Below are 13,110 nucleotides of genomic sequence, written 5' to 3'. Positions count from 1 at the left end.
AAATCTTAGCATTGGTGACTTGGGTGAATAAATCGTCTAGTAAAGGTAACGGATAACGATTTTTAATTGTGATCTTATTCAGTCCCCGGTAATCAATGCATGGCCGAAGGCCTCCATCTTTTTTTTTTTACAAAAAAGAAACCTGCTCCGGCAGGCGACCGGGAAGGGCGCATGAATCCCTTAGCTAAGTTTTCACGGATGTATTCTTGCATGGCCACCTTTTCTGGCCCAGACAAATTGTAGAGATGACCTCTAGGGGGCATACAACCCGATCGGAGATCAATGGGGCAATCGAAAGGGCGATGAGGAGGTAGTTTATCGGCAGCCTTGGGACAAAACACGTCTGAAAACTCAGCATATTGTTCCGGAACTCCCTCCACATGAATCCTGGTTTGGCCTAAGGTCACCTTCACTAAACAATGACGAAAACAATGGGCTGACCAGCTCGTTAGCTGACCGGTAGCCCAATTTATCTGAGGGGAGTGAAGGTGTAATCACGGCATGCCAAGGATGACTGTGGAGGTCGTCATGCGTAACACAAAAAACTGCAATTTCTCTCTATGCAGCACCCCTGTAGTGACTTCCACCTCTGGTGTCTGGGACAGAGGATGGTTACGCTGCAGGGGTGAATCATCCACTGCCGTAACCTGGAGAGGTGGTTTTACCGGGGTGAGCGGAATACCCAATCTCTTTGCAAATTCGTAATCCATAAAATTAGCCGCTGAGCCTGAATCAATGAAGGCCTCAGAGACTTCAGATTTATCATCCCATGTAATCATACAAGGAAGAAGTAACCGCTTATCCTCTAGGGGTAAAAATTGCACGCCTAGGGTACTACCCCAATCTGCATTGGCTCAGGGGGAGGCGAGACGGGAGAAGGTGGAGTCACAGGGGATGCCGCGTGGGATACCATTCTCACATGGCTACTACCCCGGGTCTGCCTCTGATAGCGCAGCCGGCGATCTATCCTGATGGTCGATGAAATGGCCTCATCGATGGACTTAGGTTCAGGCTGACTCAACATAAGATCGGAAACCTCATCTGACAACCCTGATTAGAAGCAATCTAAAAGGGCAAAGGTCTCCCACCTGGCTGATACTGACCACTTCCTAAATTCAGCAGCATAATCTTCTTGCCTTGACGTAACTGTTGAGCTTCCGCTCAGAAGTCGAGGCAATGTCTGGATCATCGTAGATTATAGACATGGCTTTAAAAATTTCCTCTACCGAGGTTAGGGCCAAGTCTCCGTCAGGCAGACTGTACGCCCAGGTCTGAGAATCACCTGATAGCAAAGTTTTAATAAATGTAACCCTTTGGGTCATAGTTCCTGAAGAATTAGGTCTCAACTCAAAGTATGATAACACTCTACTCCTAAAATTTCGGAAGTCAGATCTGTGACCAGAAAAATTTTCAGGTACAGGCATAGGTATGTCTGTGCTAAGAGGAGATCGCACTGATTGAAGTTCCTGCATAGCCCCAAATATCTGACATGTCTGGGTCTGTTGGTTCAAAACTGCCGCGGAAAGTTGGTTTACCGCGGTGGTCAGGACTTCAACATGGCTATACAGTGCGTCCATTTGGGTTTGGTCTGGCGTTCTGTAACGATCGTGTAACGATCGGTGTAACAGAGAGGATCTGATTACCGGCGATCTGCAGTATCACCGAGAATGCAGATATATACCCGATTATAGATGATCTGCAGTATCACCAATAATCAGATATATTTCTAACCTCTGGACACCTGAGTATTATATGAGTGTTTGGTGCAACAGTAATACTTTGAGGAGAGCACACTTACAGTGGGTGCGAGGCAGTAGGAGGTACTGCCCTGAGAACAGATTCCTTCCAAAGGCCTGAGGCTCCCCAAGGGGCGGAGCCAGGCTGAGAGTAGGAAGGATCAGAGAGTGAGTGACACCAAAGGAGAAGTGTCACTGACAGGTCTGTGAACTATTTCCCAACAGGAGAAATAGTTCTCGAGGTCAGACAGGCCAGGTCGGCAACAGACTGACAGATCAGGTACAGAGACAGGAGACAGATGCAGAATCCTAAGACTAGCCGAGTTTGGCAACAGAGTATCAGAATGACAAAGGTACAAAATCAGAGATCAGAAGAATGGTCAGGAAAGCAGAAGGTCATAACAAATAATCAACAATTCCTAGACTAAGGTGTGAGTTCCCTGGTCATCAACACCTTGGAAACTGGTCTAGACAATAACACAGATGATAACAGAATTTCCTAGACTAAGGTGTGAGTTCCGTGGTCATCAACACCTTGGAAACTGGTCTAGACAATAACACAGATGATAACAGAATTTCCTAGACTAAGGTGTGAGTTCCGTGGTCATCAACACCTTGGAAACTGGTCTAATATAACACAGATACTGACAGAGTCTGAGTGCTACCACGTAGTGATCGCAACGCCAGACACCAGAGGAATGACCAGCACCCAGTATATCCCGGTATACACCAGCGCTCTCCAGCGCCTCCCCTAAGTGATGGACCAATGAAAACTGAAATAATTGTCAGCTGACCGGCCTGGTCAGCTGACACCCCTCTGACTGTTATAAATGCTCTGCCTCTCCGCGCGCGCACGCGTCCTTCTGAACCTGTGTGGACTATCAGTCCCAGCCACACCAGACATGTGTTGTGATGCCTCTGCTGTTTTGGATGCGGAATCCGCGTTCAGCAGTACAGACAGGAGTAGGCCTATGCGTGCAAACCGCCGCGTCGGATGCAGAATCCGCCGCCCTGTTCTCTGGGCATGCGGCGGTTTCTCCGCGTTCCGTCAGGCCAGTAAATGCAGGTCCCTGCGCGCAAGCCGCCATGTTGAACGCGGAATCAGCCGCCTTACTCTGAGTACTTGCGTCAGCTTTTCCGCGTTTTCTCACAATTGCGTTGTGCTGTGACATCACCCTTAAATGCATTGTAAAGCATAGATGCCAGCTTGTTCTGCAAGTGCTGCATCCTTTCTGCCTTCAGGTGAAGTGGTAACATCTCCGCCACTTTGTGCCTATACCGAGAATCTAGTAGCGTGGCCACCCAGTACAGCTCATTCCCCTTGAGTTTTTTTATACAGGGGTCCTTCAACAGGCTGGACAGCATGAAAGACGCCATATGCACAAAGTTGGATGCAGACGTACTATCCATCTCCTCTTGCTCTTCCTCAGTGATGTCAGCTAAGTTCTCCTCCTCCCCCCAGCCAGGAACAATACCACGGGAACGTTGAGCAGCAGAAGCCCCCTCCGATGCCTGCTGTGGTTGTTCTTCTGCCGCCGCCTCCTCCTCCTCCTAAGAAACACCTTCCTCATCATCCGAGTCTGACTCCTCTTCCCCACACGACTCTTCCACCTCCTCCCCACTCTGTGCTGCCGCAGGTGTTGAGGAAACATCTGGTTCTGATGCAAATTGATCCCAGAACGCTTCCTCCCGTAACCTCACGCTCCTCCACAGCTTGATCCACCACTCTACGCACGGCACGCTCCAAGAAGTAACCGTACGGGATCAAGTCGCTGATGGTGCCTTCACTGCGACTCACCAGGTTGGTCACCTCCTCAAACGGCCGCATGAGCCTGCATGCATTTCGCATGAGTGTCCAGTTGTTGGGCCAGAACATCCCCATCTCCCCAGATTGTGTCCGTCTACTGAAATTGTAGAGGTACTGGGTGACGGCTTTTTCCTGTTCTTGCAGGCGAGAGAACATAAGGAGGGTCGAATTCCAGCGAGTCGGGCTATCGCAAATGAGGCGTCTCACCGGCAATTTGTTTCCCCCGCTGAATCTCAGCAAAGTGTGCCATGGCCGTGTAAGACCGCCTGAAATGCCCACACAACTTCCTGCCCTGCTTCAGGACGTCCCCTAAGCCTGGGTACTTTCATACAAATCTTTGAATGACTAGATTCAGCACATGTGCCATGCAGGGTACATGTGTCAGCTTTCCCAAATTCAAAGCGGAAATGAGATTGCTGCCGCTGTCACACCACCTTGCCGATCTCCAGCTGGTGCGGGGTCAGCCACTGATCCACCTGTTTGTTAAGAGCAGCCAGGAGAGCTGCTCCAATGTGTCTCTCTGCTTTGAGGCAAGACATGTCTAAGATGGCGTGACACCGTCGTACCTGGCATGCAGCATAGGCCCTGGGGAGCTGGGGCTGTGTAGCTGGAGAGGAGATCGCAGCACCAGTAGAATTGAACTGCCACTCAGCCAAGGAAGAGGATGATGACAGCGAAGAGGATGTAGCAGGAGGAGAGGAGGTGGCATGAGGCCAGCCTGCAAGCCGTGGAGGTGTCACAAGTTGGTCCGCTGCACAGCCACGTACTCCCTGCTTGCCATCGGTCACCAGGTTGACCCAATGGGCTATGTAAGTAATGAACCTGCCCTGACCGTGCTTGGCAGACCAGGCATCCGTGGTCAGGTGGACCCATGACCCAACGCTGTGTGCCACAGATGACACCACTTGCCTCTCAACTTCACGGTACAGTTTGGGTATCGCCTTTTTAGAGAAATAATTGCGGCCTGGCATCTTCCACTGCGGTGTCCCAATGGCCGCAAATTTACGTAGCCCTCAGAGTCCACCAGCTGGTATGGTAACAGCTGCCGTGCTAACAGTTCCGCCAACTCAGACGCCGGGCAAGGGGGTGACTGGCAGAAATTGGCTTCTTCCGCTCAATGATTTCCTTCACAGACACCTTGCTGCTGTGGGCAGAGGAGCAGGAACCGCTCAAGGTCAGAGGCGGAGTGGAGGAGGGTGGCTGTGAAGGTGCAAGGGAGAAAGCAGCTGAAGATAATGCACCTGAAGGAGGAAGAGTAGAAGGAGGGTGGCTTTTCTATTGTGTGCTGCTTTTGCTCAGGTGCTCTTCCCATTGCAGTTTGTGCCTTTTTTCCATGTGCCTTCGTAAGGGAGTTGTCCCTACATGGGTGTTGGCCTTTCCACGGCTCAATTTTTGGAGGCAGAGAGAACAGATGCCATTGCTCCGATCTGAGGCAGACACATTAAAAAATGTCCAAACAGCTGAGCCCCCCTGGGTTGATGGCACTATGGTGGCATCAGCAGCTGACATTGAAGGGCATGTTGGCTGGCTGTCCATAGGTGGCGATACATGGCGCCGGACACTGCCCCCAGCTGTTTCTGACGACGAGCTCCCCCTGCTTCTTTCAGGAACTCTTCTCCTCCTACTCCTCTCTGACTCCCCCTCTGAACTGTCCCCCTGTTCATCTCCTCTATTGGGAACATACGTGGCATCTGTATCATCGTCATCATCATAATCATCCTGCCCATCTTCGCTTTCCTCAGACACCTCCACAACTGCACCAACAGCAGGTACTTCATCCTCCTCCTCCTCACACGTTACGTCCATACTATCGCCTAACTCAGACATATGAGGTGGTGTAACTTGCTTAGCGCCTTCATCTTGTAACAAGAATGGCTGTGCATCAGTGATTTCCCCACCAAATAACTCCTGCGAACTGTCAAATGCAGCGGATGTGGTGCTTGTAGTAGCCCTGTTGGCTGCGGAAGATGAGGTGTTATGTATTAAATAGTCAACCACGTCCTGACAATCTTGGGAGTTGATGGGACGTGCCTTCTTCTGAGCACTGTTCTTTGGTCCAGGGCTGCACTAAGTCACATCACCACGATCTCGCACAGACCTGCTGGGTGGCCTTCCTCTGGGTCTGCCTCTGCCTTTACCTATTTTGCCCATATCGGGGGGGATGAAGTGAAAGGTATGCACTGACTTAAAGGGAACCTTAACTGAGAGTGATATGGATATTTCCTGTTAAACAATACCAGTTGCCTGGCAGACCAGCTGATCTCTGTGGCTGCAATAGTGGCTGAATCACACCCTGAAACAAGCATGCAGCTAATCCAGTCTGACTTCAGTCAGAGCACCTGATCTGCATGCTTGTTCAGGGGCTGTGACTAAAAGTATTAGAGACACAGGATCAGCAGGCGATTCAGGCAACTGGTATTATTTTAAAAGGAAAAATCCATATCCTTCTCAGTTTAGGTTCCCTTTAAGTAATACAATGTGCAGTCACACAGGTATGCACGGAGTGGTATATCACACTGCATGCACTCAAGTAGGTAGGTGGGTGCACTGAACACAACAGGTAGGTATATGCAGTGATGGGTAGGCCTGAACGATTTTAGGAAAAGATTGAATTGCACGATTTCTGTCAGAAATTGCGATTTCGATTTGATTCACGATTTTATTCAAATCAAGCTTTAGACCAACCAGACCAAGGCGAAAGTCAACGAGGGGCGGCGGGGAGATTATCATGTCGCCTATCCCTTGTTTCCCCTTGCGGCACTTATTATGGGGGGTATGAGTCATGTCACAGAGGCGGCGGGGACAATTAATATTAGGAATGGGGTAGGTATGGTAAAGGTAAGCAGTGGGGGTGGGATGGGTGTTAAGCTGATACACACGCACACACTTCATTCTCCATCTCAGAGCACTCACTGATGCACACACACTTTATCCACGCACACTGACTGAAAGACACAAACAGTCACGCACTTCAGTCTTGCCTACAGCTCCATCTCCCCCATGCTGTGCAGATAGATCCACGTGCTCTCTCCTGTGCTTCCTGACAACTTCTGGAAGGGGGGGAGGGAATTCCTTCTCTGCTCTCTGCTACACTCTGAGCTGCTTTGTAATGTGGAGGAAAAGTCAGACCAGACAATAGCTTTTGTCTCGCTGTGGTCTGCACACCTTTAAACAATCAGTGGAGCAAATGAGTGGCTATTAGTTTTAGTGCCTATCAGCTTCACAGAAGAAGGAGCGAGAGACTGTGGGCGGAGTCTGCCGCCCGTGCAGCTGGCGATGAAGCTAGGAGGAGTGACAGAGAGCAAGAGCCTGCCCCTAGGTCTGCTGATGACGGGGAGGAGGAGAAGGTGGCACTAACTAGGAAGAAGTATAGAGATACTGACTGAGCTGCCGCTGGGAGTGAGAGCCGCCGCTTTTTGTACACAGACATTTGTACATGCCGCGCTGCTGCTACTGTACAGCAAGAGGGCACAGTACAGCAAATATCGGCAAAAATCGACACTTTGGCGATCACGGAATCGTCACTTCCGTGATCGCGATTTCGATACAAAAACGATAAATCGTTCAGGCCTAGTGATGGGTATTACAAATGTGCACCTGTCACACACAGACAGGTACCGTACAGGCACAGTGACACTGCAAGCGCTCACGTAGGTAGGTGGGTGCACTGAAGTGAACAGGTAGTAGGTATATGCAGTGATGGGTATTACAATGTGCACCTGTCACACACAGACAGGTACCGGACAAGCACAGTTACACTGCGTGCACTCACGTAGGTGGGTGGGTGCACTGACTGAAGTGAACAACAGGTTCAGTAGGTATATGCAGTGATGGGTGTTACAATGTGCACCTGTCACACACAGACAGGTACTGGACAGGCACAGTGACACTGTGTTGGTGGCCTAGTTGGTGGCGGAAAAAACAAGGTATGACCACATGGTGACATTTTTACTGTTGGCAGGTGATGTCAGTGGAAGGTGATGCTGCTTGCTTTTTTTTTTTTGTCAGTTGGAAAGAGCTGTTATTTCCCACAATGCAATGAGGTTCACAGTCAGGAAACTGGCAGGACCTAGGTCCTGACATCACACTGTGGGAGGGGTTTCACCACAATATCAGCCATGCAGCGCTCCCTGATGGTCTGTTTGAGAAAAGGAATAGATTTCTCATGGGAAAGTGGGTATCAGCTACTGATTGGGATAAAGTTCAATTCTTGGTCACGGTTTTTATTTTAAGGGAACCTGACTAATTAGTGGTATATTTATACTTACCAGGACCGGATGTACCATAAGGCACTGAATGCACGTGCCTACAGGCGCCTGATAATGAAAAGGCGGCTCACTCCCCTCCGCTAGTGCCTCCCTCTCTACACGGTCCTGAGCAGAGCATAAATGAGAGGTTACTCAGCCAGCTCTCTGCATGCAACTGATGAGATCTTCCTTCACTTGGGGGGACCACTAGTTACTTAAAGGGGAACTGAAGAGAGAGGTATATGGAGGCCGTCATGTTTATTTCCTTTTAGACAATACCAGTTGCCTGGCAGCCCTGCTGATCCTCTGCCTCTAATACTATTAGCCATAGCCCCTGAACAAGCATGCAGCAGATCAGGTGTTTCAGTGGTTTAGACTTATAAGTCTGATCTGACAAGACTAGCTGCATGCTTGTTTCTGGTTTTAATCAGATACTACTGCAGAGAAATAGACCAGCAGGGCTGCCAGGCAACTGGCATTGATTAAAAGGAAATAAACATGACAGCCTCCATATACCTCTCTCTTAAGGTCCCCCTTTAAAGAGGAACTCCAGTGAAAATAATGTAATAAAAAAGTGCTTCATTTTTACAATAATTATGTATAAATTATTTAGTCAGTGTTTGCCCATTGTAAAATCTTTTAAATCCCTGATTTACATTCTGACATTTATCACATGGTGACATTTTTACTGCTGGCAGGTGATGTCGCTGCTGCATGCTGTTTTGGCAGTTGGAAGCAGCTGTAACAGATATTTCCCACAATGCAACAAGGTTCACAGACAAGAAACTGCCAGGAGTACCTCGGTACTCAGTTTCTTGTGGGAGGGGTTTCACCACAATATCAGTCATACAGCGCCCCCTGGTGGTCTGTTTGTGAAAAGGAATAGATTTCTCATGTAAAAGGGGGTATCAGCTATTGAGGGTAACTCTGGCTATCTAATGGTAAGGTACACCTGTAGCTACCTATGATGGGCAAGGGAAGTAAGGGAGGAGTGACAGTTGGGCCAGTCAGCACACTTGCAGTGCAGTTTGGTGCGGTATCTCCGTTTATGGAGGTCAGGATGTAGGGTGCTGTAAATCCAGGCCTGATACTTACCTCTCGCCTCCTCCAGCCCCATGAGGTGCATGATCTCCCTCGCTGTCCTCTGGTTATCCCCGGCGGGTGGCGCTCTTGTGCAGCTGGGAGTGTTACGCGTCTGCGCGGCAGTACAGGGGATAGTGGGAGAATGGAGCAGCGAGGGGAGGAGGGGATAGGTGAGTATAAATACTAATTAACATTTCAGGTAAAGTCACTTCAGGTTTGCTTTGAGCTTCACCCATCACTGCCTCAGCATTACCTGCTGCACTTACACACACTGAGAGGCAGGTCACCATGGAGACGCGGCTCCTCCTCCTGAGGTGAGCTAAGGGAGCTGCGCTTCATCACCTGGACCGCGGGAAGTGAAGGAGGCGGGCACTGGGCGGGGCTGCAGCCAGCGATGATGAGGCGGGCTGGCTCTGGATTGGCTCACTCCAAGCGCTGATAGAACAGTCGGCATGAAGAGGGGCGGGGACTCCGCGTCTCGCCTGCGTCACTGGCTCGCCGCAGCAGTGCGCACATTGCGCATGCGCACCGAGCAGCCATGCTAATACAGTAATTTGTGAAAGGGACGGAAGTGTGTGTTTCAGGCAGGATTGTGCGGAGCGTCCGTCCTCTGATGGCCGCGATGGAGCCCGGGAAAGATTTGTTTGAGGACATCGTGATGTGTGAGGAGAGGTGAGTTATATAGACACGCACGTGCAGCCAGAGGGTGTGGCCTGCGCAGCCCCGCCCCCACCACACGTCTAGGAAGTGCAGTGTGCCCGGCCCCCATCCCTGCATCATGGTGTGTCCTCCTAATACCACCTGACACTAGCAGCTCCCAGATGGATTGTGTTCCTCATCATTTCACTGCTATTCACCCATTTCACATTCCTCCCAACTGTCCCTCTTTCCTCCTCATTTGTCCCTCCTTCAGGACTTTGTCCCTCTTTCTATGTAAATGTATATATTTCTCTACTAAAGAATGTGTTTGACTCTAAACTTTATTCCCATCCTTTAAATTGATGTATTATTAATTTTAAAATGTTAATATTAAGGGAAATGAACCAGGATAGAAAGGACCAGTGTGGTTTGAATTATAAAACACATTTTTCTTGTGAAATCTTTATGGTATGCGTATGCGTGACTCGGGGTGTGATGGGGGGTGTGGCAGGGGCTTGGCCCACTCCATTTTAGCACCAGACGAAGGATGTCATATCTGTAACATGTAGTGTGCACTTGTTCCTAATACAGCTAAATTGTTTGCACCCAGCGGTGTGCCGTCTCTTGCGTCTATTTGGGTATTTCCTGAAGCTGTAGGAGCAATCCGGCCGAGACGAGGCACCGGCAAAGTTTACAGGTTAAAGTTGACCTGTCACGCGTGTTCTCCAGGCATCTACTGTGTGTGGCGTGGCCTACTTGTCCCGCTTTCTCATCTCAAAAAGTTGGGAGGTATGATTTTTGAATGCCTATACTTGCAAAGTACTCATTGGTGTGGTAAAGATTATCTCAAGTATTACTTGACACAAGGATACCTTAGCCCTTACTAAATTCTGAAATTGACTGTGTGTGTGTGTGTGTATATAGTATGTGCGTGTACTGTGTGTGTGTGTACTGTGTGTGTGTGTGTGTGTAGTATGTGCGTGTACTGTGTGTGTGTGTGTACAGTGTGTGTGTGTGTAGTATGTGCGTGTACTGTGTGTGTGTGTGTGTGTAGTATGTGCGTGTACTGTGTGTGTGTGTGTGTGTACAGTGTGTGTGTGTGTAGTATGTGCGTGTACTGTGTGTGTGTGTACAGTGTGTGTGTGTGTGTGTGTGTGTGTGTGTGTGTGTGTAGTATGTGCGTGTACTGTGTGTGTGTGTACAGTGTGTGTGTGTGTGTAGTATGTGCGTGTACTGTGTGTGTGTGTGTGTGTAGTATGTGCGTGTACTGTGTGTGTGTGTGTGTGTACAGTGTGTATGTGTACATACTGCTCGCGCATGCGCAGTATGTCTGCTTGGGCTCTGGTGCTGGTCACATCTTCCCGCGGGAGTGCGAGTATACTTCTGTGAACGTGTTGCAGCTGTGCGAGCCCCAGCGATATACGGGTACCTGTTTAAGAAGAACCCGGGAGAGACGCCATGCAACAGCAGGTGCGGTAACACTGTACGCTCCTCACCCCACACATGGCGTGATTTTAGAATTTAGTAAAGTATCTTTTAAAAGCAGTACATTGTGAATGTTTCTAAGCATTTACAAAGGAGATGGAAGTGTTGGGGCTGCGCTCCTCTTTTGGCATGTGTGACCGTACGGCGCATTGTGCAAATATGACCACGTCAGAAGAGTGGGGGCCCTGATCAGCTGGAGGGCTGCTAGCGGCAATGGGGGACCTCAAGACAGCAAGGGGAGCCTCATTACCATCTAGCGGCTCCCCTCTCCTTAGGTTAATGTGTTTTTTTTATTATTATTTTTGGCCTAAAGTTTTCTTTAACTATATCAAGCCCGAGTACCTCCTGGGCTCGAGCACAGTGAATCCAGCGCAGGAGACTTGGGCGCACAGGGACTAACTTTGGAGTTGTCAGAAGACGGAGCTGCAGTTACTTATAAAACACTGTAATCCGGCCTCCAGCAATTGCTGGAAGCCAAATTATTTCATTCCCCCACTATCCATGGCGGCCTGGAGGGGGAATAGTACTTAACACGGCCGGGACTTGTGCGGCAGCAGAATCAGCCCAAGTCTCCCGCACCGATTCCTCTTGTACGCCCCTGGGCTACGTGTACCATAAGCTGAATTCTGTGCCTGCGTAGTAGCAAGGAGAAAAGGCTGCACAAGTGGCTTTGTGATACTGTGCAAAAGCAGACCATACTTGCACATGGGTACACAAAAGGGAGCTCGGCCGCGGGTACATAGTTGACAAGTCTAATATATTCAGAGGATCCCAGCGTTGGATCAGAAGGTTGGGGAGAATGGAAAGGCTATCCAGAGACTTCCCTGATATTTAAAGAGACTCTGTAACAAAAAAAGCATCCCCTGGGTGGTACTCCCCTCGGGAGGGGGAAGCCTCAGGGTCTCAATGAGGCTTCCCCCTCCCCTGTAGCTGCAGGCAGTCCAGCGCTGACTCCCCCGGAGTGTCCCGGAATCCTCCCCAGACATGCCTCAGTGTTCTCCCCAGAATTTGTTTCCAGCCGGGTGGCATGAAAAAGTAGCCGGGTGGAGCGTAATGAGAGAATGCAGGGGCGGCACTTCTGCTTACAGCATAGGAGGAGTTGAGCCGATAACAGCTGGGTGCTCACCAAAACTAGCTGGGTGGAGCACCCGGCTAAAAGAGCCTGGGGAGAACACTGAGCCTGATAAGCGCTGATTTATTTAACTTTCCTGGCATCAGCGGGGGGCGCTATTGCGGTTCTCAGCACAGAGATAAGCTCCGTCGGGTCTGCTCTACTGTGCAGGCGCAGTAGACTCGCACCTGCGCAGTAGAGCGGACCAACAGCGATCGGCTATTTCCGCCTATCTCCGTGCGGAGAGCCGATACTGCGCCTGCTCTGGAGACTGGAAGGTAAATATTTACATCCCCGCTGTTCGGAGAGGCAGCGAGAACGCTGTTGGACACAGGAGGACGGGGGAAGCTTCTATCGGTTCCGGAGGCTTCCTGCACCCCGAGGTGAGTAACCCCCCCCCAGGGGAGGTTTTTCTCAGTAAAGGTTTTCTTTAACTTTGACTTTTTTCTTCTGCTCGCGGGTACTCTTTTTAAACCAAGCTCAATCCAGCCACATGATAAAAGTTACCTACCATAGGGGAGGGAAGCCTCTTCATCTGCCTCGAGACCACCGCTGCTGCGTGGGACCCTCTGACAGTTCAAGACCTCATGGACAAGCTTCTCCAGCTTACAGCGCAGGCACAGTGCGGCCACGCTTATCGCTAGCAGGAGCATGGCCACGAGAACATATCCGACAAGGTCAGAGGGTCCGTGCGTTACAGCGATGGGAGCGAGGAGGTGATGTGAAGCTTCCAGACTACCCTGAGGATTCCCTCTACTTGGGTATCTTACTTTTTTCCTGCTGCCCTGGGTTCACTTTAAAAGATACCCAAGGTGACATGATGAGATAGACATGGGTATGTACAGTGCCAAACACACAAATGACTAGGCTATGTTCCTTTTTTTTTCTTTTTTTGCCTGAAAGAGTTAAACATCAGGTATTCAAGTGGCAGTTCCTGACTGAGTCAGGACTGGGTCAGACTACAGTGTGACCCTCACTGAAATTACAGCTATAAAACACTTT

The 13,110-nt window shown here is 49.9% G+C and overlaps 2 protein-coding genes across 11 annotated transcripts in view; one reads left to right on the top strand and one right to left on the bottom strand.

The window, feature by feature from the left end:
* ANO1 (anoctamin 1) overlaps positions 1-9,233 on the bottom strand; it is a 1,209,699-nt gene extending 1,200,466 nt beyond the window's left edge. For 3 of the 9 annotated variants that reach the window (XM_068260042.1, XM_068260038.1, XM_068260044.1), the window contains exon 1: positions 9,127-9,228. The gene's annotated coding sequence lies outside the window, so the exon portion shown is untranslated. Of the gene's footprint in view, positions 1-8,885; positions 8,941-9,126 lie in introns of those variants that run through there. The other 6 variants (XM_068260048.1, XM_068260045.1, XM_068260041.1 and 3 more) reach the window with 5 other exon arrangements.
* A 144-nt stretch (positions 9,234-9,377) lies between these two features.
* The window catches only part of LTO1 (LTO1 maturation factor of ABCE1), an 89,581-nt gene continuing 85,848 nt past the window's right edge, over positions 9,378-13,110 (top strand). The window contains exon 1 of one of the 2 annotated variants that reach the window (XM_068260051.1): positions 9,378-9,545. In XM_068260051.1, the coding sequence (XP_068116152.1) occupies positions 9,487-9,545 (59 nt within the window). In that variant the 5' untranslated portion in view covers positions 9,378-9,486. The remainder of the gene's footprint in view (positions 9,546-13,110) is intronic. The other variant, XM_068260050.1, reaches the window with a different exon arrangement.

This window comes from Hyperolius riggenbachi, chromosome 11, assembly GCF_040937935.1.
Source record: "Hyperolius riggenbachi isolate aHypRig1 chromosome 11, aHypRig1.pri, whole genome shotgun sequence".
Lineage (NCBI taxonomy): Eukaryota > Metazoa > Chordata > Amphibia > Anura > Hyperoliidae > Hyperolius > Hyperolius riggenbachi.
The sequence above is the reverse complement of the archived record's forward strand: the minus strand, read 5'-3'. Positions and strand labels throughout refer to the sequence as shown.